A 27,562-nucleotide genomic window follows, 5' to 3' on the forward strand; every position below is an offset into this window, starting at 1 on the left:
CACAGACTGGTGTGCAGCTGCACCACTTATTTACCATGGTTTGGGAATGAAAGCCTTTATTTGCTTTCCATATTTAAACATCATGACTCAGAGGTAAGGAGCAGCAGGAAGAAACATTTTCTTCTTCTGCTCGTTCAATAAATGAAGTTCCACTGTGATCTGATGGAGATAAATGTGAGCCAGCTGAGGATCAGGTTTACTGTTGAGACAGAATTAAGGGGCTAGATACCAAGATGTCCCACAGAGTGAGTCATACTGATTATCACACAGACAAGTACACACACATGCACAGCAGTATGCACACACACACACACACACACACACACTTACAGGGACAACCACACACACACAACAGTTCACATGTGCTGTTGTCTCTCTGGGTGACCAGCTGGCAGCAGTTATCTCTGCCTAGAGCTGAAGTGTTAATCACATATGGATCTCTGCGTAACACACACACACACACACACACACACACACACACACACAGACTCACACACACACACTAAACTGCCATATTCTACTTTAAAAGAGGCACCTCAGACCTCAAACAGTAAGCTGTAAGGTTGGTCACCAGTCTACTTCACACACACTTACGCGTGCACACACACACACACACACACAGAGGGAGAGAGAGAGAGAGAGAGAGAGTCTTGTGTATACACACCACATGGCTGTAGGATTAGAGTGGACTCCTGCTGGGGAGCTGAGCTGTCTTGCCTGACAGGCACGTTTGCATCCTGTGTGTTTGTGTGTGAGAGAGTGACAGAAAGAAACATGTCCAGATATAGTCTGTATTGTAATTAAACTTCTTGGCGATCCTCTCAAGTACGCCATCATGTCCGATGTTTTGACCCTTAAGCTAGGGTCGGTAAGTTGGAAAATCCGTCAAGCCCAGGCTAGATTTTGAAAGTATCCAGTCAGTAAACCCCGCCCCCTGCACTCAGGCCTCTCTCCAAAGCCACTCCCCCCTAACCATGAATGCTCACTGTCCGACGACTGCTGAATACCACCGACGGAGTCTGAGTCCTCACGAGCGGTGGGAAGGAGAGTACCAGTGCATCGTTTTCATCACAACATCTAACAACAAGTAGCTACCTCATGTCTCATTCACCTGTAAGTAAACACCTAACGTTATCATATTGAATGTAAACAACAAACATAGCCATTGCTAGTACTGATAGCGGTGACTTTTTTCAACTCGACAAACTTTTGGTGAATTAAAGTGTTTTGCCGGGGACAGACGCTGTTTTTCGGGCGGAAATGTGACGAAGAGTCGGTCGGACAGAGAGGAGGACAGACACTTCTCCACGTATAACTGCGGTATTTTGTTCCTCATATAAGTTGCTAAAGACATGACCAGTTACTACGTTACTGTTGTTTGGTCCTGTAACGTTGCTTTGTTGCGTTTCTCTTTATTTTGTTGAGTGATGAGTGTTGAGTGTTTAGTTATCAGACAGTGAACACCATCAGATTGACACACCCTCGCTCCGCGCCGCCGGCTTATCCGTTCACACTGGTTCAGTTCGCCAATAATGCGCCCCTGATACTACCTCTGATACTACCTCTGATACTACCTCTTATACTACCTCTGATACTACCTCTGATACTACCTCCGGAGGCGAATCAGAGGCAGAGGGAAATTTCGCCCCTCGCCGCATCTGAGACTTTCACACAGACGAGGAGGCGGAGAATTGGCGCAGGATCCCCGCATTCATACGGCAGTGTGAATGAGGCTACTGACTCTGATGACGAGGACACACCAGAGTGAAGCACATCATCAGATCAGAGAGGACGACAGGAGGGCAACCAGCAGTGTCCGAGGAAGTGGAGGCAGAGGACGTGGATGTGGGAGGGCGACAGGTCAAGGAGATGTTCATACGTCAAGTAGAAGATGGGTGGCGATTAGCTCAGTTGGTAGAGCGGGCGTCCCATGTACAGCGGCTCTGTCCTCGCTGCAGCGGCCCCGGGTTTGAGTCCCAGCCTGGGGCCCTTTGCTGCGTGCCACTCCCCCTCTCTCTCTCTCGTCCTGTTTCCTGTCATCACTCAAGCTGTACTGTCAATAAAGGCCAAAAAAAAAGTAGAAGATCTACAAGCTTGCACATGAGCAGGTCAGCATCTAAAGTAGAACATTACTGGTGCTTTTTTTCCTGATAAACACCACCTACAACTATTTGTGTTTGTACAGTATATTGACCAGGCATGTAACTTGGACACACAAGTGCCCTAATCAGAATCACATTTGTTACCAAGCTGTTTTTCACTATTTGTGTTTGTGTTTTGGTGCATAACAATAAACACAGAAGTAGAACATGTAAAGATAGATAAAAGGGCTGGTACTTCAAGTCAAAAGCATGAATAGATAAAATGAACTTCACTAACAAGACCACACCACATTTTAACGTTAAGGTAGTTTATTTAAATTGGTAGAAGATTTTGGGAGGATAGGAAAGGGGGGTCAGGGTTGTTGGATGAAGGAAGGGTGGTTCGAGGTTGTTGGATGAAGGGCGTGGTTTCATCGTACTAATAACTGAATTAGGTAAGACTCTTGGTTATTGAATTTTCTGGAACACATGTAAATAAATAACACAACAAAAATAGTACAGCTTTTATCGTTTAGACAATATACAGTACAATTAGCATAAACAACTATATACAGGAAGGACGTCCAGAGGTTTCTTGACTGATTATAAACACAGATCAGTGTTGGCCAACAGGTTAGGCTGCTGATGTCAGTGCTGTCTCAGTCCTCTACTGTTTCAGCAGTGATTGTCCTGTAGAAAGAACAGCACAATTACTTATCTGACAGTAAATACAGCTTTTATTAATTTATTATAACTCCACAACTTGAGTTGCATTTTATGCAGTGACAGATATTCCTGAAAACAACCAGAAAAGCCTCTGTTACATCAGAATTACACCATTTACAGTCATTTCATATTTACCAATTCTACTTTTTGGGGGTCTAGCAAAATGTCACTTTGAGAGTAATTTACATAGTTTCACGTTCTCATTATTTTTACTATGCATTTTTGACAGAAGTGTGTACAAGCTCTACTTGCTGGACTTTTTGTTGTACACCTTGGAGTACTTGGCCTAAAGCTTAGTTTATGCTTCTGCGTCAGGTCGACGGCGTACCTACGCCGTAGCTACGCCGTCGACGCAGACCCCTACGCCGTAGCCTGACGTGCACCTCCAAAAAATCCTAACTACGCGTCGCGTTGACGCGGACTGCAAGCGCTGTGATTGGTCCGCTCAGAACGTAATTTCCGGCAGTTGCTTTTTCCGATCGTACAGACCACCTCCGCAAACGTCTTCTCTGTCGCCTGCGCTTTAACATTTACAAGCATTTGCTCTTCAATATTGATCCAACTCCAAATACAGCTGCTCCACCTCGGTCGCCATTGTTTACTGTTGTTTACTGTGACCGGAAGAAAAAGCAAGGATTCGGCTATAACCCCTGAAACCACACAGCCACACAGCCACACCCCCCTGGCGGCATGGCGGTGAATTGCAGAGCAACGCGGACCCTCAACGCAGAACTTCGAATGCTCAACGACGGCGTCATGTCGACGGCGTAGGTACGGCGCTGACGTGACGCAGAAGCATAAACTAAGCTTAAGAGAAAGGAGTTCCATCATCTCTGCAAAAATTATAATAAATACAGAAAACTGGATAAGGATGGAGAACTAAATGTGTTTACAGGACATAAAGTTACGTCTGAATGTGTTTATGGGGCATACAAATGCTATTGATTCTCTCAAAGACAACACAGGACTGTTGCTATGTAAAAAAAAAATATATAAGTCTGGAGTTAGGTGGGTGATGGGAAGCTTATGTGATGGGTGGCAAGCGATTATTTATAGGGATTCAGCTGACAGTCAGATCATGAATTAATATGCAAAGTCTATTTTCTTTAAAAAATGTCGTGAACTGACGCTTCAATGCTTGAAGTTGATGCGTCCCTCATAACTATAGGACACAGAAATAGGCAACATCAGCACATTTGTTAAATGTCTAGTTCAAAGTCTATATGAACAAAGGTCACATAAATACAATCTAACAACATCGGCTCACAAATACAATACAAACTACATTCACAGATATATGTAATCTCCCCATGACCTCTGAACAGTGGACTTGGCCTTTCACACGTGTAGCACACAAGAATTAGCTACAAACTGCTAACGTTAGTGTTGGGTGAATACATACGACAGCAACATAAGGAGCTAACGTTAGCTACGTTGACTACATAATGCAGAGTAATGATACATTTCCTCAACAAAAGAAACCAGCTCATTACCTGTCCAACAGAGACACAGCTACCATGGGGTCCGTGTTCAGGTCTTCAACTGCTTCAGCTGTCGCCATCGCTGAAAAGCCACTAGGATGTTGACTCTCGTTTAACTTCTTGCGCTATCCAACTTCTGTTTTTGGTAGCCTTCTCCAGTTCAGTCTTTCTTCTCTTTCTTTGTTCAGCAGTGTAAGCTGCTGTAGGTACCGCTGGTGAAGAGAAATGTGGCTGTAGTTTCTCTGCCATTCTTGTGGTCAACAGTCCGTCACAGCTCCAGCAGTGTGTTTCATAGACCCGGTCACGTGCAATGACTGATGGGCGGAGTCAGCACAGGGTGGGCAGGGTGGTCAGGTAAGGGCTGATTGATTGACAGGTAGTCTGTCCATACAAAATTGACGGGCTGGTAAAATTGATTGAATTAAGTTTTTACAGCCCTGTCGCTGCCAGAGACCATGGAATTATTTCTTTTTTTTTTCAAATCATTTAATATTTTGAATGCTGTCAGGCTGTTAAGAAATGTTACAAATATGATAGAAAATGCTTTTGAACAGAATTACCTACCCAAGCTTTAAGCCGTGGCGCCGCAACATCCCCAATTTTATGAGATCCATGAGAAAGGATCATGTGAAGTTGCTAATTGCTAGCAGGTTCTGCAGTTCAGCACCTGATACCAAAAATGTGGATGTCAGAGTGTCTTGAATGCACTTTGAGTATTTATTTTTTTCACAAATTAAGGACTGTTAATGTTGTACCCCATCACATACATTTAAAGAGCAGTAGCAAGGGACTGATTGAACAGGAGGAATCATTACAGCAAGCAAAACCCGTTTCATTGTAGATATAGGCCCCTAACTAATGTTTGAAGATGGACTTAAAAAAACTGTGTACCTGCACATTAATCATGCTTCAGCTGCCAAGGCATGTTTTGAAATATGTTGATATGTTGTGTTTTTTCTGACAAATTAAAAATGTTAGGTAAAATGTATTGGCACTTGCCACATAAAGAGTTATGTTCAAGATTATTTTTTTACTCATTACGTAGCTTATAAACAAGAACATGGGCACCTGGGCACGTGATAATCAAACTTTAAACTGTGTGTTTGTATCATCCACCATGTGTCTGTGGTAAATCCACTGAAACCTTTTGCTTTTGCCATATTTACATCTAAACTGGCAGTAAACACCTCGTCTGGCTTGTGCCTCCGCTACAAATATCCAGATTATCCATTTTTGACAAGTTTGTTATGATGACAGCCGCCTGCCGTCTCCTGGATTTTCACAAGTGTCCAGGAAAGCTTATTTAGTTGATATGTAAATTTAAAATTCATAGTGTTGTTTGTCAGAGCAGCCAAATGTGTCCAACAGTGCCCCTCTCTAAAGATGAATTGGATAATGCCTGGGTGCATTTACACCTGCATTATATTATTCATGTTATGGTGTTCTCTTACAATCTGAAGACAGATAAACATAACTGGTGGAGATTGGAGTTATTGTGATTCATAAAACTGTCTGACTTAAATTTGAAAACTACTTGAAAACTGAGAGAGGAAGTGAGTTAGAGGTCATTGTAAAAGCTTAAAAGGTTATTATTCCTATTACAGCCCAGAGCACACAAGCCCTGTAATAATCAGAGATAACGCTGTGTTGCAGTGAACTGAATTACCTTTTGAAAATGGCATTACCTGACCACCTCCAGCAAAACGAATCCCACCCAGTCAGGGTGTACGGCTTTGATTCATTTACACTTGATATCACTCATGCCCATTACCTACTTACAGCTTCAAATTGCTTTCAACTTCAGTTTGGTCTCTCTGTGAAAATCAATCAGGCATGCAACCCTTCTCAGTTCATTTCCACCTGAAGCTCCTGCCTTCAAAGGAATGAAGTCCATTGTTAAAGATTTGGAACTGCTGCTTAATTTTTCAGCATGTTTAAAGCCACCATATGCAGCATTTTTATGTGATATCTTCTTAATAAACGGGTTGCTTTAAGCACTGTCACGTCATGGCAAACAGAAGACAGAAGAAGGTAGTGACAGCACTGAGCCTCAAAGAGGAAGATAATGTGCTGCTGAGATGTGAATCTAGACAGTGATCAGAAAAGCAGGCGAAAGGAGTATATTCATACAAACACACTCACATACACCTTGTATTCTGCACAGCAAGTGTCGGGGTATTGTAAAATGAAATATCACACGCACGTCAATCATCCCTCTCTGTATACAGTATGAGTGGGAGCCAGGGTGGACCTGCGGGCTGCAGGGCAGGTACTGTCAGGTTGTGGGCAGCTGAAATGAAATGGAGGTCAAACTGTCTGCGTTAGAGAGAGGAAAATAAGAGAGAACATCATGGAGGAGAGACAGGAGGAGACACTGGAGTGAGGAGATGGATGAAGGGTAGATGATGTGGTAAGTGATGAGAATGCAGTGAGACAGAGGTAATAGTCAAACATGGGAAGTTCATAAAGGGAAATGTAGAGTACAGTAACCTATGTGGGGAAACAAGCATAAAACCTTTTATATCTGTTCAAAGTATTTAATCAAAACGAATGAATAACATCTGCCCTGGTATTTTGTACCAGTTACCTGTTTCTTTAACAATTTACTTTAAATGTATTATTTCTGGTTCTGTTATCAACAAATCCCAGTAACAGACCCAATCCAACAATGTTTTTCTACTTTTTTGTATTTTGAGGCGTAATGAAGATGCTGAAGACCGGCTAATACTGTTCTCTGGACGATCAGTCGGTGCATCTCTGCTCTTTGCATTTGGCCTGGCACATTCTGTGAATCATAAACTTTTCACATAAATACATATCTTTTAATCTCCACACTGTCAACTGGCTGCAGGGGCCATGTGTGTCTAATATTTGCCTGGAATATACAGCACGTTTGTATGCCTTTAATTACAGTTATTCTCCACAAAAATCTCTCCTCTTGACTAACTGTATCTGATCACAATCAGCATATGGTGTTTAAAAAAAGAACTGAGACTCATATGATGCAGCATGAAAAAAAGATTTTTTAGATAATTGGTAATGATTCCTGACAGATCACACTGTGTAGCCACATGTACGTTGTTTTGTTTTCACCCATGCTCATTTGTTTGTGGTTTGTCAGCAGGATTACACAAAGACTACTGAACAGATTTCCACTCAACTCGGATGGAGGATGGGTCTCGGACCAGAATAGACCCCTTTAACTTTTGGTGCGGATCCAGATTAATGAACAAATCCAGGAATTTGTTTAATTTTCTTTAACATTGAGAGACTCAGGGAATAATGCATGGAACTTGATAAAAAAAAACATCAGGCGTTTTCAGGTGCCTGGTATCTATGAATGAGTACAGTTTGATTTGATCCTAGATCTGGTGATCTTAAATTATGGTGAAGCAGTTATGGGTGGTTTATAGAGTTTAATATTGGATTAGGCTTCAATGAATTAAAGGGGACTGTTGGGCCTTGACAGAGTCATGTCATTCTAGTTTTAATTGTGACTGTACTGTACAGTCACAAATACTCAACAGTCAATATGTAGAAAACCGAGAGAAAACAATCTAATATTTGCTTAAAACCACTATAAACTACTTCCTCAAAAATATCCCCTGAGCTGAAGTTAAGACCTCTGACATAATGCACTTCAACAGCTGGCATCTCCTGCAGGGCAATTGTACTGGGTTTTGTGTTCCTCTTATTGTCTCTACCCCCATATTTAATTTTGATTTATGACGTGTTCATACTCGCAGTGGTTTCATGTGTTCGTGCTCATGCATCTGTGTGTGTGTGTGTGTGTGTGTGTGTGTGTGTGTGTGTGTGTGTGTGTGTGTGTGTGTGTGTGTGTGCACTGTGTTTGTTAGATTTAAGCAAGTAAAATAGATCATACTTGGCACTACAGGGTGAACCTTTCATGAAGTAGCCCCTGTCCAGTGGCCCAGTAACATGGCTACTCAACTGGAACAATTAGCTTCCAGTGGTCTGAGAGGCTTTCAGCCGGTTGCGTCATGTTATTTACCAAGCTGCTGTCTTTGAAGAAGAAAACTTGCTGAGATGGTTGTAAAGGAAAGAAAATGGTTGGGGAAATCACCAGGGAAATTATTTATATGAGGATGTTGATGAAGGTTCTCATTCATCCAGGTCATGGTAAATCTAGGTGCTGTATCGTAGGCACCTGGACTTGTTTCAGTTTCTTGAAGACGTTTTACCTCTCATCCAAGAGGCTTCATCAGTTCTAACTAACTGGAGGACAGCTGCAGGCTTTTAAACTCTGTGTGGGAGTGTCCTTACAGAGTCGTTAAGGACATGTGTGAGCTCTGAGTTTCAGAGTTGTTAGGGCCACTTGTGGGTCGTTGACCCAATCGGCCTTCATATGGGTTGCTAGGGCTAGGTGAGCCCAGGTGTGAATGGTTGTTAAGCTGTCTGGGGAGAGAACTCAGTACTGCATTGTAGGTGGGTGATAAGTAATGTCTTAGGCCACCTCCTCTGTTCAAAGACGGTCATTCCACTTTGACATAGATGGATTCTTTTACTCCTCTTTCAAACCATCTGTCTTCTCTAGACAACATGTTTACATTGTTGTCCTCAAAGGATGATTTGTCTCCTTCAGATGTAAGTGGACAGCAGAGTCTTGAGTACTAAGTATTTATATGAGGAGTGTCACTGTAAAGACAGATATCCGTTATTTGAAAATGTTGATATGTACATTTTGGCTATCAGTATGAAAGCAAAACTCACTCTCTGCTTCAAAAACAATAACATTTGAAAGAACATCCTTCCATAAGACTCTTACCCAGCATGCAATGCTTTTAAAAACTATACTGATATACAGAATGATCTGTGTTTCCAAAAGCATTTGGGAGCAGACATATCTGTTTGGATTGTTTTGATGGGAACATTTTATATATCCTGTGTAACATTTTTATACTGATCTGGCAAACAAACAAAAAAAAAAAAACGAGTGACAATTGCTGTTACAGTCCCTCCTGACCGGCCGGCTGCTGCTCTGCTTGGATTGAACTCCTCCTCTAGAGCCTCTCTGCACTGCCGGAGTGTCTCTGGGCGAGAGAGAGCAGACAGGTTGAAGGGCAGGCGTCTTTTTTCAGTCTTTGGTGGATAAAGAAAAAAAATAAATTCTTACTTGTTTTTAAATTTTTTGTTTGCAGATTGAATTAAATAATTGAATAAACAGGTGATCCACAGACCTTTCTCCCAGCTGATGAAAAACAGAATCTGACAGGCGCTAATACAAAATGTATTTGCAAATGAGCCACCCCGTTTTAGACAGAGACAAAGAATAGACAGCCATATTTTAAAATATTGATGAATCAGGAGCTGATCACTATTTTTCACCATGTTTGGCATTAAACTTGCATGCACCCAATTTTTCCATCCAAAGTCAGCCTTCACGAAGCTTTGGATGGGAGGAATTGATCATGTCATCCAACTGGTCTAAAACTGACTTGGAGGTAATCAGTTGAGCAGCATTCCAGCACTGCTACCAAACTGTAGGACAGCAGGACAGATTTTTTGATGACATCCTGTCATCATTTATTGTTGGCCGTGGTCAGTAGGTGTTTTGTCAAAAATTTACAGTAGGGGCGAGAGACACTGCTGCAGTGAAGAGCGGTGCTGGAGAATGAGTGACCCCGAGAGGAGCAGCAGAAGACTGGGAGAGAGGTCGAAGAGATTGGTGTGCTTATCTGCAAAACTACAGCTGACAAACAGACATAACCAGAGCTTCTGTGTGAGTTAACAGTTTAAGTAAAGCATAGAGAACGCAACCAATGAAGCTAACCAATCAGAGGCAGAGTAGGGCGGATCTGGGGGATGGAGAGGGACGGCAGGTTAACAAGGGGGGAGTATTTGGGGGATTTTGCTAACTCAAATGGCCTACTGGCCGTGGTGTTAACTGAGGCACAGTTTTAGTAGTTTCAAATTATTATTTATCATGTGCACAACAATCACAGTGAAACAGTCAGTGACAATCAAATTCTTGCCCTCAGGCTCCCTGCAAGAAAGCTCATACAATATGTACAAGACTCAAATCACACAAGTAAATGTGTGAAAAAGAATCTGAGACATAAAACATTAAGAGTGCAGGGGTTAAAACATAGAAATGAAATGCATGCTGTCTGAAATGAGTCTTACCTGCCAACATTTAGCAGCTGTTTGAACACAGTTTACACTTATTTCACCATTTATACTCAATTTATGAAAGAAGACAACATGTTACTGATGGTGAACATGTCCAATTTTACAAATACACTAAACAGTAACCATATATGCACTTCTTTGTCCCTGTGGAGAAAGTCCCCAGACTCCCTTAAAAAAAATGCTAAGTCTAGTGAGTTGTTGTTGTTGAGTTAGGAGAAGCTTTATAAACACTTTCTCTGACTAATTCTTCTTTATTTGGGCCTTGTTGTAAATTCAGCAAATGTTCTACATGAAGTTCTGTCATAACAAAGACGAGTCCATTTGTCCCAGTGATGTACATGTTTATTTGCACAGAGTGTTACACTTTATTAGACAAGGAGAGGACCCAAACGCAGACAACACACAGGAGGCAGGAAATAGGGGAACCAAAAGTGAACTTTAATAAAATAAAAGCTGAAAATACAAAACACAAAAAATCTATACCAACCAGGAGAAACCAAAAATGAGTCACTAGGACCAAAAACAAAGTAGCAACTAAAAAGCTTAAAATAAAATAAAAGTTCAAATCAAGAAACAAGAAACCAAACTCAGAAACCAAAACGGGAGGCACAAGGAAAGACTGGGAAGAAATGCAGGGAGGCAACACAGGGGAAGATGGACCAAGACAGAGTAACATTAAATAACACGGAACTCACAGACTTACACAGAACACGGGACACGGGACACGGGACACGGGACACGGAAAACGGGACACGGAACACGGAGGAATGACAGAGTAACAGGGAACATCATGGAACGAACTGACAAACACAAGGGAGAACAAAGACTATATACACAGACACTAACACGGGGATCAGGAACAGGTGGAGTGAGGAGGGAAGAGGAACAGGTGAGGAAACACACAGGAGGAACTGAAAAGCAAGAAGAGACAAATGAGAGCATAATATCAAAATAAAACAGGAAACACAAGAACAAGACACTGAATCATGACACAGAGCAGGAATTAGCGATGTGATCATAAGTGGTCACTCGAGATGCATGTTAATGCCAGGTGTGAACTGACTGATTTATAGCTGTCCGCTTGTGATTGGATCACTCAGGGCGGATGCATAGTGTTCAAGAGTTCAACAGTCTTATGGCCTGTGGGATGAAGCTGTCTGGGAGCCTGGTGGCTCTGTTGGCCTTCTTCCTGCACCACTGGGTGTACAGGTCCTCCATGGATGGCAACTTCATCTTGGTGATGTGCTGAGCAGTTTTCACAATCCTTGTGTTTGAGCGCAATACCAGGTGTTGCTGTTGTCAGGATAATCCTGCACTCATGCACCATCTTCTAGTTCAACTAGTTTAACCAGAAGATACAAATGCTGAAATGCATCAGCTGAAATACTGAATACAGCAGAAAAATAAATTGTGTGTGAGCATGATTTAACAAAAATGAACACATTAGTGAATATCTGAATGAGTTCTAAATTTTTTAATTTTTTTTTAATAATTTGATGTTTGCCTTAAGTGCTGATGGCCTCCTGTAGAGTGACTGTGTGAAATATATGTGATTATTGCTCTCTTTCTTTCTTTCTACAGTGGAAGGAAGTGTTAATTATTTCTATGTCTATTGTTTGTTTTTTGATTATTTTTATCATGTATGAAAGAGCGAGACAATCTTGCAAATGGTTGTACTGCAGTTTATTAATTCACTTATGCAATAAACCAAAGGGCCCCATTGTCTGACATAAAGGCAATAAAACTGGATTGGGTGAAATTAGTATTATCTATAATTTGTTAGGTAAAAAGATAAATAAAATACAGTTGTTTAATTAGAAAGCCCATAAGCTTCAACACTCTACAAAGAAGAATTAATTAAAAAACATTCAAAATAAATTAATTAACCAAATTAGATTAGAATATTCTCTCCTTAGCTCTGTTTGGTCTCCTCCAGCTCCTGGCTCCTCACCATGTACTCTCTGAGACCCCTTTTCCACTGGTCAAAATCCCACTTAAACCCACTAAGATCAGGCTTTTTGTGCAATGGCATGTACATCTGGGTCAATTGACTCTGTAGTAGACCTGCTTTGATTTAAACATAAGACCCGGGTGCACACGCTAAATACTGCCAGGCAAAGTGATGGCGTGTTATCAACATCTGGTGGTAGCGCCTAAATAAGGAAGGAATTTGGGGTGCAGTTTATTCAAGGACGTTTTATTACTGGACACAGTGTTGGAGGCGGAGCCCCGTTCAATCCTATCAAAGCTGCTGACAACATCAATCATGTGATATTTATGATTTAAAACCTGATATTTGATACTTTTCGAGCTGGACCACAACAACCAATGAAAGAGGCAGCTGACTGTGCTGCCGAGCAACAGTTAACATTGTAGTCCATCAGGCTAACGTTAGCTAGCATACTACTGTTGATGGAAAATTTCCACTCCAGTTCTCGCTAAAGAATAGAAAACCTGTGTTGACTCGTCTGCTTCCCCATGACACAGATGAGAGGGAGCATGTGAAGTGGTGCATAGCTCCCTAAGGTAGAATAACCCTATCTGTAGTGTGTGACATGCCATTATTTTAAAATGTTGTAGTTTGTGCATGTTTAAGATTAAAGAGAAGAAAATCTATGGAGTTACTTCTTATGTATGAGACACAACCCAATTTCAAAATCAGTTGTTGTGTGAGCCCAGCTTCAGTGTGCAGAGCCATGAAATGATTGCTAAAGCCACGCCCCCGCTGCTGCACAGTGTGGTGTTCCCTGTTTATTCAACATTTATTAATATCAAACGTGTCCCGTTTCCGAATTGCACGCAATTTGATATTGGGCTTCCTTGGTTCCTCAGCAACAAACCTGCCAAGTCTGAAGTAGCTCAGACAAACAGTTCTTAAGATATGTCAAGTACATACAGACAGACAGACAGACTAATGAGTATCTAGACAGAAGTACAAATCTAAAAATGTTTTGAAAATATCAGGAGTAACACATTAAAGTATACAAGATTTGAATCTGAAGGTCAAAACATTCAAATCAATCAGTGTTCCTTTAATCAGGGCCTCTAAGGAATCCACACACACACATAAGTCATTGCACTTATTGCCGTTAACAGCTGTCCAGGCACTTACCAAGGTATGTTTGATAGCTGTGAGCACTGATGACACTACTATAGTTAATACATTACACCCTAATACTGTTTGTACCTCCCTGACCTCCACAGCCTGAGTGAGGCTCGAACAATCCTGTCTGCGCTGACATGCTCTCTAATCGGCTAAGGACCCACCTCCTTTAACACAGGGCTTAGTAATTAGATGGCTTTAAAGAGGGCTCTTGGGCGTGCACGCACACATACACACACACACACACACAGGAACACACACACACACACGCGCACATATCTCTTGCTGTGTTGGGGACCCTAACATGCTCACACACCAACCGTTGAACCATTTAATACAGGCTTTTGATTTGTGGACAGCTTTTCAAAGTAAAAGCTCAAAGAGAATTTTTACTATCAAACACGATATACCTGGATGACACTAAATGTTTAATTTAATGTTTAATGTGTATTATCATTCTTTGACTAAACTTTGTTGGGGAGCGTATGGAAGTGAAGAATGAATAATATATATATATGATAAATAATTTGAATAGTACAGTATTAAATAATTACTAAATACTATACTATTTTTATTAACAAAGCATCACATATCCTCTTTGTCTTTAGAAGGTTGTTCTCATAGTGATGAATGAACAGTACATCATTACCCAACATGTACTTGTGGCTGAGTCTAATGGGTGTATCAAACAGGTCCTATTAAAATGGGTCCAGAAAAGTCTCCAGCTGGTATCAATCAGAATCACTCAGAAGAAGTTAAGATGCTACAAAGAACATTTGATTCACACAACTTTCTATAATCACCTAAATTGATCATTAAAGTTACTGTATGTTTTTTTTTTTGAGCCAGCAGATTTGGTCACATGTTCAGAAGACTCATAATAAATTCATTACTGAGCCAAACTTCATAAATGTTTTTGTGACAAAGTAGTTTGTGTTCCACTCATTCATCACAGAAACATGAGAGCTGTAGAAATCACTGGAACTGAAGATTGTCATGATGTTCTTTACGAGTGGATGGAAACTTATTGTAATGGCTGTACATTGGGATGAAAATGTTGCTCTATATATATTTTTCATCCACCTCTTTTTCTAGGCATTTTAAATTTGCACTCAAAAAAAGTTTTTATGCTCGGCTGAGTTGGAAAAAAGTGTAAAACATTGGATACTTTAACATTCCTCAGTTTAATAATCAGAATCAAACACATTTCTCAGATTATGTTTTCATGGTTTTCCATCATTAAAGGTTTAACTGGAGCTCTTTTAATGGCATCATCTATGTGAGCTCTCTTCTTCTGCAATGGCTCCATGACACTTGAGAATAAGCACTACCAGAGCCTCTATGTTCCCAACGCCTACTAATCACATAAGAATGGATAGGAACGCACATTTAGTCACATTTTCTTTGCCAGTTTTCTGGAAATGTGTTCAAATTTGCACAAATTTTTTATGAAAACTTCAGTTGTGTCTGTTAAATGTGTAACTGTTTTCTAATGTGTTTCTCAGATCATCTTAATTAAGTCATGATTAATTAAGTCATATATAAATGTCCACAGATTCTTCCACTGCCCCCAAGTGGCCAAAAAGAAATCAGCCAACGCAGTTTTAATATGACTGAATTTATAGTATTGAATTTGTTTTTCTTAAAAATATTATGATTGTTAATTAAACATTTTAAGATGTTTGTCGGGTCCTAAATTATTGTTTTGTTTATCTCTGTGTAAAAATTCTGACAGTTGATTCAAGCTTCTAACAAGGTCAGTCAGCCAATAGTATAACGCCGTCAGAATCACATGGTAAGTAAAACAAGTTGAGAATGGGTGAGTTACAGGATGCACCCAGCATACCTTACTGCTCAACGATAGCTAGCTAACGTTAGCAACTTTGACATTAGGTAGTGTAGCGACTTTAGCATTAGCTAGCATTAGTGACGTTAGCATTAGCTACCATTAACAACAGTCCTGTCCTTGTTTGATCAAACCATCCATCCTGTCCTCTTCCTGCTACCTACTTTGTTTCTCTCCATAGAGAGCCGAGGACATGCAGCGGCTTAACAAAAAACTGGATAATATTTTACTATCTTAATGACAAACTGTGAATTTCTTGACTTGACTTCATGGCATAATTCAAACTGGATCAAAAAAGTTTTTGTCTCTCCCCATTGACTACTGTCCAAGTTTTTTCTGAAATAAGTTCCCATGAGGTCCAATGGAAAAGGTTCTCTAAACTACTCCACCTCACTTCCTCTGTTGCTGTCATTATAATAACTGCGGCCACTGAAGGCCACAGCCCAACAAGAAGTGTAAAGATGGGTCGTAATAAGCTGCTTTCATAGTCGGCCTTGGGGCTGTTTTTCTGATGAGGACAGGCTGACAAATTTAGATTGGAAATTAAGTAACACCTATTTTCAGTCCAGCTATGTAGCAAATAAACATTTAATAAATAGTTTATAACATACTATAATGTAGTTGTAAGCAGATCTATTAAGTAAGTATTTATGTATTTGTCACCAACTATAACTCCTCTTGTGGGCACCCATATGTGGAGACTGCTGTATAAACATATTATAAATTACAATACAATAAAAGGCAGTTGTTCCATGAGGGAGTCTGAGGAGCATGACTGTGAGCAGGACGACTGACCAGGGGGGTGGAGGTGCAACATTTACAGTGATTTGGCAAGGACTTAACGGTGGGAGCAGGTCCTCCTCCTCCTCCTGGAAGACCATTTGAACTCTGGGTGTGTGTTTGTTTGGGGGGGTTAACAGGGTGTGTCTGCGTGTGTGGTTTGTCTATGTGAGCTATTCCTGACCCCGGGGATAGACTTAACAACGTGTGTATGCTTTGTCTAGCCTCATTAGAGAGCGTGTGTGTCTGTTGTGGGAATGGGGAGGGGGTAGTAGGTGGTTTGTTTGGGTGTCAGGGGGATTTCCAGCCAGTTGAGCTTTAAGTGTGGCCTCCTGTGAGATGCTGTGATTGGACGGTACAGACTGTGCTCCGCCGGCCGATCAATGTTTGAGCAAACACTCAGCTCCAAAATAAGCTCCCTGTCATCTGAGACAGGCAAGGTCTCCTAAAGTAGCCCCTCATTACTGAACATTAGCGCTGTCTTTAGCTCTCATAAGAGCTTTGCCATAGAAAAGTGGGATTTTAGGATTAACCACCAGTGCTTTTGAAGGATGTTGCTGATTGACTGCTGAGAAGTGGTTTACCAATTAGACAGCTCTGCCACTGACTTAAGATATGCTTCATTTGGACAAAATGCACATGGATATTGTTGAATTGCACAAGAACATTGCTGCATATGCTTCATTGAGAGGAAGAACAGTAATCCTGTGATCACCATATGTCAGGGCGCAATCAAACCTTCTGCATCTGAATTGCTGCAAGGATCATCATTATTTTGCTGGTTGCTCACGTCCGCAAAGGTCCACACTAGGAATGCAAATTTTAGGACATTTATTTGATAGTCAGCTGCCTTAACAATCGATTATCAATTAATGATGATAATAAATGAAATGTGTTGGACACTTAATCACTGACTTATTCTTTTTTGAATCAAAATAAGAGTAGGTCACTGTAGAAGTTAAAAGGATATCCTACCCATATTGAGGCTACTAAGTTGCTAAAATGTAATAATGTCAGTTTGTATTGAATGTCTTTTTGGATTTTTTAAATTACAAATAACTTGTATTTTAATTCAATCCATTTTCTCACACCAGTATATCTTATTTAATAAAGTTGATAAGCAGGTATTTGTAACACTTTTTTATGTATTTGTTCCCATCTGTGAATGTTGCACAATACAGTACAATTAATCAATTAATGATTAATAATAAATTAAGGCTGGAGGCAGAGAATCAGTCCAATGGTGTTTATTTAACAGACAGCAGTAAGCAATGAGTGAGGAGGGCAGGCAGGACATAACGGACTGGAGGAAACAGGCTTCAGAAGAGACACATGAAAAGCAGGGTGCACCTTGAGTGCAGGGGGAGCTTGAGTCGAACAACTGCCGGGTTAATAATCTTGTCAACAACAAAAGGTCCAATACATCTTGGAGCCAACTTATTGGAGTCGATCTGGAGGGAGAGATCCTGAAAGGATAGCCACATTCTTTGTCCTGGTTGATAGTGGGGAGCTGGGGTGCGGTACCTGTCCGCCAGTCGTTGATTCTGAGCAGCAGAACGGAGTAGGGCAGAAAGGGCAGCCTGCCAAACCCAGTGAGACCGCTGCAGGTGGGTTAACCCTAACCCTACTGGTCTGGTCTTGGTTTAGACTCAGTCTCGCCCTGTCTTGGTCTTGGTCTTGACTTGTTCTCAACACCCAAAAGTCTTGGACTTTTCTTGGTCTCGAAGCACTCTGGTCTTGGTCATGACTTGGTCTTGGTTTAGGTGGTCTTGACAACAATGCTGGTGTGTAGAGCCAAAAAGTGTGATAGTGGTCAGATGGGTCGAGGAATGTTTAATTTTGATATTAAATGACAAAATGTATTTTTACATGTACTTTGCCAAGAACGGCTGTTCTCATTCAAAAGGAGGTCTGCCATTCATATGTCAGTCTGTATTACAATGAAGCTGTTTGTCGGACATTTGTCAGAGCGATTTTCCGGAATGAAAAAGGTGTCTGTGGAGGGGGCGTGGTGCATCAGCTGCGGGAGAGAGGTGTGGGGAGGGCTCAGGAGAGCAGCGCCAGGTGAGAGTGATTGGCACACCGGTTTCCTGTTGAGCTAATCACTCTCTCCTTTAAAACACAGTAGCGTGCTGGACCTGGGGGGAAGAAGAGACGCAGACACGCAGGTACGGATGCTCCCGGCGGTCGGCAGCAAAAGGGACGCCTGTGAACGACCCCGAGGGAGCTATTGTGTGGCCTGAGTGAAAGAAATAAACATTGTAAAAGTCATCACTCCTTGTGTCTTTCCTGCCGAGAACCCACAGTGGCATCAGACAACGCCACAGTGTCATTTAAAGAAGTTGTGAGGGAATGTCTTTGGAAGGCACACACATTCCTCCAGTAGAGTTCCACTAATGTGGAGAATCTCAAACAAGGAGCGTTGAAGCTGTTTAGGAGGCGTGTGGTGGAACTGCTCCTTAAAACACTGTTGTTCTTCAACCAGAGGATCTAAAGGCAGATGAAAATTCATTTTTCTTATTTTTTTTGTTTTTTCTGACTTCTATGGGAGTTGCGTTTTATTCATAATAAATGAAAAAAGGCAACAGAGGACTTATCTTTAAGTATGAATGAAGATAAGTATGGAAGCTGTATGTACAGTTCATATATTATGTAAGAAACATGCACTGTATACCATATTCATGACAAGCATGCATGCATGAACAAACACCACAGTCATTGCAAGTGTACATACACACACACACACAATGCACACATGCTCCCTTTTTTTCGTCACTTGTGGGGACATTACATAGACTTACATTCATTTCACAGATCCTCATCTTTAACCTGCAACCATAACCACTACTTGCCTCAGCCTAACCCTTAACCTGACCTTCACCCAAGTCTTCACCTTATGATTTCATGATGTACATAATGGGATCCAGCAGTTTGGTCCCCATGAGTAAGCGGGCCCTCGCTTCTGAGACCCTAATTTGCTAATCTGTTTTGATATGTACTTCATTGAAATCAGTAGAGCGACAATATACATTTTGCTGGGGGAGTTGTGTAATGCTCCAAAAACACCTGTTTGGAACATTCCACAGGTGAACAGGTTCATTGGTAACAGGTGAGAGTATCATGAGTGGGCATGAAGGAGCATCATCGAAAGGCTCAGTCACTCACAAGCGAGGATGGGACGAGGTTCAGCACTTCTGAGTTTGCCATTCAGGTTTGAATTGATTTGGTGCAATGTAACTATCCATTAACTGATTGGTTGGTTGATCCTAAACTCACAGCTGAGCCGACAGCACGTGCAAGACTCACACTAATAGTGAACTTTAAATGGGGTCAGTTTAGTCACACACTGATGAGGACGTCTGCCAAAAAAAATACAACACCGCCTCCCTTCACTTGGCAGAAAATCATTGCTTGTGTCTTTATCCTCTGGGCGCGCTCCCATCTCCTGTAAGCGCGCGCACGCGGGATCCCTCGCGCGCTTGGCACGGCGCCGCGCACTCTAGCCCCTGTGTGTAGTAACCCAGAGCAGTACTGCTCTGAGCTAGACATGGCGGCGGATCCTAAGCCGGACTGGCTCTCCTGCCTTCCCTCTTCTTGGAGTTATGGGGTGACTCGGGATGGACGCATTTTCTTCATCAAGTAAATATCACGCGGATACATGGATTTATGGATACGCACTGCTTATTTCTCCGACGCATTTTCCCTGTTTGTCTTTTTCGGGTTCTCTGTTCACCTTTTCCCCCGTTTTCTTCCACCAACAGCGAAGAAGCAAAGAGTACGACCTGGTTGCATCCTGTTACTGGAGAAGCTGTAATCACGGGGCACAGGAAAACTCCAGGTAAACAGTCTGAGAATGGGCTTTTTTCTTTAATCACTGCGAAAACACGCACACACATGCGCGCACGCCGCGCCAGGGAAAGGTTATCCGCGCGTCACGGTGGAGAAAAAGGGGCGACAAGTTGCGGAGAGAGCCGTGGAAGACGATGAGGGGAGATTTCTTCTCTCTGCAGCAAAGCAACAGCCTCCTCTGCTCCGCTCCCCTCTCTGCTCTCCTCTGGCGGACCATTACGCACGCCCCCCCCTCACACACACTCACACGCACACACGCCTCCTCCTGCTCTCTCCACCTGGACACTTTGCGACACACTTTTTAAAAGTTCCGTCACGTAGGCGTTAACCGATTTCGGAGCCGATTCCCTGCAGTGACATTTGACACATTTCCCGCTGACAGCCTTTTTGCTGCAGAAACCCAGTGTTTCCAAGCACGTACAGGCACCGAGGCTGCTTCAAGAACAATGCAACGCGTCTGGTGCGTCAGTGCACAGCCGATATATTCCCAAATAAATCACATCTGCCGCGACAGCAGAGGGGCGACGGGTGGAAAGGCATCGTTGCATGCAGATCAGCAGTGTATTAAAACAGCTGGAGGCTGACCGCCGCACACACACAATGATCCAGTAATCAGTAAATCTGCTCTGGTAATGGGGGGTGGGGGGGCACGAGCCAAATGAGCTATTTGTGGTCCAGACACTGCATTGCTGTGCAGGTGTGTGTGTGTGTGTGTGTGTGTGTGTGTGTGTGAGATCAGCTTCATATCTCTCTACACAGCTGCTAATGTCTCAGTGTTTTGTCTGTCCTCTTCCCCTTCCCTGTCCTTACAGATTTACCAACAGGATGGGAGGAAGGATACACATTCGAGGGAGCTCGCTGCTTCATCAAGTGAGTTGGACATGTGTGGAGGCAGAGAGACAGAGAGAGAGAGAGAGGGAGAGAGAGAGAGAGAGAGAGGGAGAGGACAGAGAGAGAGAGATAGAAAGAGACCAGCAGCAGATGCAGGGAGGGAGAGAGCGAGGCAGTGTGAGAGCGTCTCAGGCGGTGAGGGGCTGCTTGGTTTGGATGGCAGGCACAGAGATTTCCCTCAGCTCTCATCAACGCCCAGCTCTCTACCCCTCTGCCCTGCTGGAGGAATTCACAAATATCTCTGTTTCCCTCTCCTGTAACACACACACACACACACACACACACACACACACACACACAGTCAAATCAATGTGAATGGACAGATGCACTGTCTTTTGCTGCTGTTGAGGCTTTCTCCTTCATCAGTCGTGCTCTCGCCCTTCACCTGTCTCTCTCTCTCTCCTCACACACACACACACACACACACACAGAGGGATTTTCTCAGGAACGAGTCTGCTGTCTGTTGGATGCAAGTTTGACGAACCGGTGTGACTCAGAGGCTGCTCTGCTGCGCTGAACAGGCTTTACTTGTTGCCGCGCTGCGTGTGTGAACATGTGTGTGTGTGTGTGTACGTATGTGCAACCTCTCCAGGGTTGTTGGTGGCTCCAGGTCCTTGTGCACACTGGCGAACATGTATATTTTGTGGACCTGTTGGACAACAAAATGGCCCTGCAGCCTCTCACACACCCATAGCTGACACTAACGCGCATACACACCCACTCACTCACTCACACACGCACACACACACACACACACACACACTTCTTCCCTGTCCGTCTGCGGTTGTGAGCAGCACTTTCATGTGTTCTACCTACTTTGCCACCTAGTTTTCCTGCTGTTGCTCGTGCTGTCTGTGGCCATTTTGAGAGCAGCAGCTGACACATACGGTGAGCTAATATAGCTGCACTATAAATAGCCCACAACCGCTGCTCATTGGTATGTATGAATGCATGCAGAATGTGCACACCCACGCTGTGTGTATGTGTGTGCATGTAGACGTGTAAATATACGAGCACGGTTGCACATGTTAAGTGCTCGCATGCAAACACCGACGGTCACTTGAATGACAGTCAGGTGTGACAAGTGGACAGCTGTGAATGCAGGTGTGAACACAGCCAAAACACATTGAATTTGGTGGGATCAGAGCAGGACACATTCAGAGGTGGTGCACAGAGGCATGAGACTGTGTACAGCAGTGGGAGCTGACAAATCACAAATTAGATTAGTATAACAAATTCAGAGGAGCATGGCCAAAAAATTGGTCTTGGGTCAGTATTGACTCACCGTACGCATTCTGTATGTCCATTCACCTCCAAGCTCCAACTGAGTACTGGGCAGATAGCAGACATGGACCATAACAGCTTTCCAATAGACCCAGAGACTAGTTCTCCTCTGCCAGACTAAATACCCCCAGGTAATAATAGTAATAACTAGTATGGCACTCAGAAGAGCACAGACCTCCACCAAGGCCCAGCTGCCCCCTTCATCTGCACCAAACTGTACTCACTCACAGATACCAGCCACCTGATTTTTTTTCATCAAGATCCATGCATTATTTCCTGAGAAATTGATGAAATGTAAAAAAAAATTTTGCAATGTTAAGGAAAGTAAAAAAAAAAATCCTGGATCCGCTCGTTTATTCCTATCCACAGCAAACGTCAATGGGGTCTTATTCTCGGCTGAGACCCGTCCATCATCCAAGTTTCATGGAAACCTGTTCTGTAGTTTTTGTGTCATCCTGCTGACAAAGCAAACAACCAACTGACACAGGCAACAGACATAATCTCCTAGGTGAGATAATAAAACCTTATATTTTCAAAATAAAAAGGTTTTAAGGTTAGATGAGGCTCAGGGTGTCTGAGTTCAGGAGGGTGAGAGTGCTATAGTTTTGGGGCACTGATAACAAAAGCCAGATCCCCCTTTGTCACTAACTGTTACCTTGGAGTTTTCTGTGTGTTTGTTGTGATTTTATGAAACACAACTTTATGAGTAATCTGTACCATATGGGCATAATATTACATAATAGAAGCATTAAAAATAGGTTTTGACACAGCGCCCCTCTGCATGACCGAGACATAATTACATTTGTTTCAATAACATAATAATGCAGAACTCATCTTAGTTGAGTGGTGCAAATTCTCTGAACAAATTTGCAATCAGGGAAATTACCAAACGCTAATTGGCATGCAATGAACCTGAGGCTTCTGCCCCCCTCCAGACGTGTGGCCTTGGGGTCCTTTCTGCCCAGTTGGTAATCTGTCCCTGTGGATTGGCAGTGTCCCCAAGGAGATGGGTCTCTAAATGATAAATGGGATTAGCTCATCCAAAACTCTGCTGCCAGAATTTTGACTCAGACTAGGAAACATGACCACACTACACCAATCTGGGCTTCCTTACACTGGTTATGTGTTGCTTTTAGTATTGATGTTTTGATTATTCCTAGTTATTGAACAGGTCTGTTGTTGTTTCTTGCTCCCTGAGATCCTCAGATGTGTCATTCCTTGTTCTTCCAAAGTCTAGATTAATACACAAAGGTGATAGAGGCTTTGCAGTTAGGGCTCCCAATCTTGGACTGACCAACCTGAGGAGATCAGGGCTGAACACTCAGTCTCGTCTTTTAAATCACTTTCGAATGTTCACTTCTTAAAAATATATATTTTTTGTTTTTACTGATTTTTATTTGCTCTGTGACCCTCTGTTTTACTGTCTTGGTGCACTCTGTGTGTATTTTCATGGTTAACTTGTTTTATTTGCTTTCTGTTCTGTAAAGCACTTTGTAACTGCTTTGAAAGGTGCTATATAAATTATGGTTATTATTATTATTATTATCGGAAAGAAAAGAGATGTTAACATACATTTATTTTTAAGGCTTTTCTTTAATCTTTGTTCGGGGTTAGAATTATTGTTATTACTTCAATACTGACTGAAAGGTGTCTGTGTCTGAGTATCAGTGGATGGGATTGAATACTAGATTAATAGTCTTATTTATGCATTCTTTGACAGGACTTTTGAAATAATTTAAGACTATTCTAAGTAAGCGGAGAGCATGCTGTTTAGTTTCAGAAACTCAAGTACTGTATAGGTACCAGAATACTTAGCCCTATGCTTGACTTTTACTCTTAATTGTGATTAGTTTACTTGTTCAAGCATCTGAAAATTACTCAAATAACAAGTGACAATTTTGCAACTGCTCACAGCTCATAGGCATGACAAAGGTTAACAAGGGAGCTCTGCACAGGCCTAAAACTAAGATCTGACATGTTCCAGCGTCTTTACGATCTAACGTGATCTAAAGCTTTATGCAACAAAACAGCCCAAACCAAACCTGAAACCCCATACTTTGGCGGGACTATTTTGCTTGTGTAACAGAACTCCACGTAATCCACAAGTAGACTCCATTTTATGGGGTTTGGAACCCGTGATCTAGGGTAAACATAAATGTGTCTCTGACCAAATTTTAAGACCACCTCATCCAAAGCCAAGGCAAGGAACCAGAAAACTACCACAAGCCTCCTCTCTATTTATTTGGGGGAGCACATGGGTTTTTATTCTCTGTACTTTGGCAGACAACTTGACGTAAAACTGGTCAGAAACGGTCATTTGCAAACCATTTCTTACCAAGTGTCAACTGCAGTCTCTGCATTTATTCCCAGTGAGGATAGGACATGAGGTCTGAACAGACAGCTACTGTTGATTCTCTGCTATTGGCTGACTCAGTCTGGACTGCAGGCTTGAGGGTCTGTTCTGGAACAATCACAGCCTTGAATACAATGGACAGCATTGGACTCCGAACAAACAGGCCTAGTCTCATATTCACCGAACAAGACTGCATCATCACCACTTCTTCAAATCCTTCAAATTCCTTCCAAATTCTTGCTCGGTCACTTTTCTGTCAGCCCATTATTGGAAACCTGGCCCCTCTGCTCCCTCTACATCCATGGTGTTGAAGGACAGTGCTGTCGTCTAAATGCCTGGTGACAGGCAGTCACTACCAAGGCCCAGCCTTTCAGAGTAAGGGTCAAATGGCTCCAGCTTTTGTTTGATCCTCAAGTTTCCATTTTAAAACTGATTATACTCTCAGTTGTATTCTAAACCCTGTTAGGATTCGTCTACACATGAGTTGCTGGTTTGCTGCAACAAAGCCCACTCGGGGGTACTGACTCACTGCCATCACTTACCAACACTTTCGACTAAGCATTTAGTTTGAAACCACACTTATTCAACGGCAAACATCTACGCAATCAGTCGGGTCCCAGTGGAATATGAGGAAGAGACACTACTGGTCTGTTGTTTCTGCTTTGTGACTACTGTGTCTATAGTCCAAACCACTGTTTCAGGGCAAACTGAAACATGGAGGACTGGCCACATTTTCTGTTGGTTTGTTGCATGTTTCTCATTTAGATTCTGCTCAGTGTTCAGAGCTGCTGCAATGTCTTCCAAATGCCTTTCAAAACAGTTTTTTTCTTTGATTGCCAAGATTCTGAAGTCTTGCCAAGGTGTTTAGCTCTGCACAGCTAACTAATTGCTCCTGCACTGACCCATGGCATGTCAAAGGAGTTTTGGCACGGAATGAAAGATGGCAGCTTCTCATGTGTCATGGTAGACTGTTTAGTCACTTTCACTCAGTTAAACAAGTCATGGCGTGGCTCTCAGTGAAATGAAACATATTTACAGCATGTTATCTGCCTGGGTGTCCCTTTGACTTCAGGAAAACTGCATGACTGGCTGTTTTTTGGGAGAACACTTGGGTTTTCTGCTCATTGCCTTGTTAGAAGACAACATTGGTGGCCTTCTCTTAGTGTAATAAGCCAAGACACTTATCAATCAAGGAAAACACTCTCCTAAATCTAACTTAAACCTACCCATTTTAAGCTTCAAGATCTTCTGAGTGGGACAATAGCCTTAATAGCTTTAATTTGAGCCCCTGGCATTTTTGCTTTATCTTTTACTGTAATGTTAAAATGTTGATTATTTTCCCAATTAATGACCTCTGCCAATAAGGTTATGTTTTCGCCCATGTCGGTCGGTTGGTTGGTTGGTTGGTCGGTTGGTTTGTCAGCAGGATTACACAAAAACGACTGAACGGATTTCCATGAAACTTGGATGGAGGATGGTCATTTCCTAGAATAGACCCTATTAACTTTTGGTGCATATCAGGATGGATCCTGGGGCCTTGCCAGAGGTATGTGCTCTACTTAGTGCCATTCTAGTTGATTTGTTTTTTGATCTTTAAAATGTCAGAAAATGGTGAAAAACGCAATGAGTGATTCCCAAAGCCCAAAATGACGTCCTCAAATCTCTTGTTTTGTCCACAACCCAAAGATATTCAGTTTACTGTTGTAGTGAAGGAAAGAAACCAGAAAATATTCACATTTAAGAAGCTGGAATCAGACAATTTTGAAGTTGATTTTTTCTCAAGAAAAGTACTTTAGTTGATTATCAAAATAGTTTGCAACTAATCGATTAATCATTGCAGCTCTGATTTACAGCCCAGTTACTACATGTCATTGAAACGCTTGCCATGTATCATTATTTTCAGAGAATTTGGGCAAATCAGAAATGCCACCAGTTTGTATGTAAGTGTTCTGGTACAGCATTTATGAAAGATACATTTTCAAGTGTAGCCTTTACACTTAGTTTGTCACTCCTGCTATTTTTCATATTTACATTTGGCATACCCATGTTTTTTGTTTGTCCATGCTTTTGGTCAGTGAGCAAGGTGGGGGCTTTATTAACCTATATTTTGAGATATCGAAGGAACATGACTTCCCATGGGTTAGGGTTAGTTGGGGCCGTAACTGTTGAGATGCAAATTTGGTTGAAATCACAAATGAAGAAATGAAATCAGCTGTTGAGAGCTTTATTGTTGCCACAGAAATGTCTTGACTTTTATTCTGTCAGATACTTTGGGATTCCTTTGCAAAGTAAGATTTTTGTGAAGCTGACATCTATGAGGCTGTTAGAGGAACTAGAAACTTCCACATTGGTTTCCCTACTCAGCTGATGTGGCTGCTGATTGTGCAGACAATTTTTTTAAAATATGTAACTGGTCAGCATGTGACTCACATCCACTTTGTTGTATTTAAAACAGCTGATCCACTGTGTCTCTTTAGTACAGTTCTTCAGTCTTGAGTTGGTGCATGATACTGTAGCTCACTGAGTTTGTTTGATTATTCATTTAAACTTGTCAATCACCATCAGGGGAACTAGCAGAGGTTTGTGAAACAGTGATTTAAAAGATTATACTCTGTCCTATCTACAACCTGACATGTTCAATGCTGCAGTTGTTGCTGTAGCAGTGGATCATGGTGATCACAGCAGAACGTTATGGATGTAATGCAGTATATATTAGTATAAGCATAAGCAGTATAATTCTGTTGTCAGGCTGGATGAAACCATGGCGGAAAAAATACACAGTAATAAGCTATTCAGTGAGCTCTAGTGCTCTGTACTGAAGCCTTAGCTTTCTCCATTCATTTTTTCAGGTTTCTTCTTTAATTGGTCACCAGTCTGTACAGTACACAAGAGCAACTGAATTCCTTGATGAATTTTGTGTGATAGTCTGTCTTCTTTCAGTTTCTCTCATCATTTCTCTTTTTCTCTCTGCTATAAAGTCCAGTGGGTGCTACTAGTAGGCCTCTGTCTGCAAATGTA

The 27,562-nt window shown here is 42.1% G+C and overlaps 1 protein-coding gene across 1 annotated transcript in view; it reads left to right on the top strand.

The window, feature by feature from the left end:
• The first annotated feature begins 19,714 nt into the window (after positions 1–19,714).
• Positions 19,715–27,562, top strand: part of LOC141008430 (pleckstrin homology domain-containing family A member 5-like) — a 236,955-nt gene continuing 229,107 nt past the window's right edge. The window contains exons 1-3 of the mRNA XM_073480795.1: positions 19,715–19,806; positions 19,929–20,005; positions 20,829–20,886. Coding sequence (XP_073336896.1) covers positions 19,715–19,806; positions 19,929–20,005; positions 20,829–20,886 — 227 coding nt within the window. The remainder of the gene's footprint in view (positions 19,807–19,928; positions 20,006–20,828; positions 20,887–27,562) is intronic.

This window comes from Pagrus major, chromosome 14 (genome assembly GCF_040436345.1).
Source record: "Pagrus major chromosome 14, Pma_NU_1.0".
NCBI lineage: Eukaryota > Metazoa > Chordata > Actinopteri > Spariformes > Sparidae > Pagrus > Pagrus major.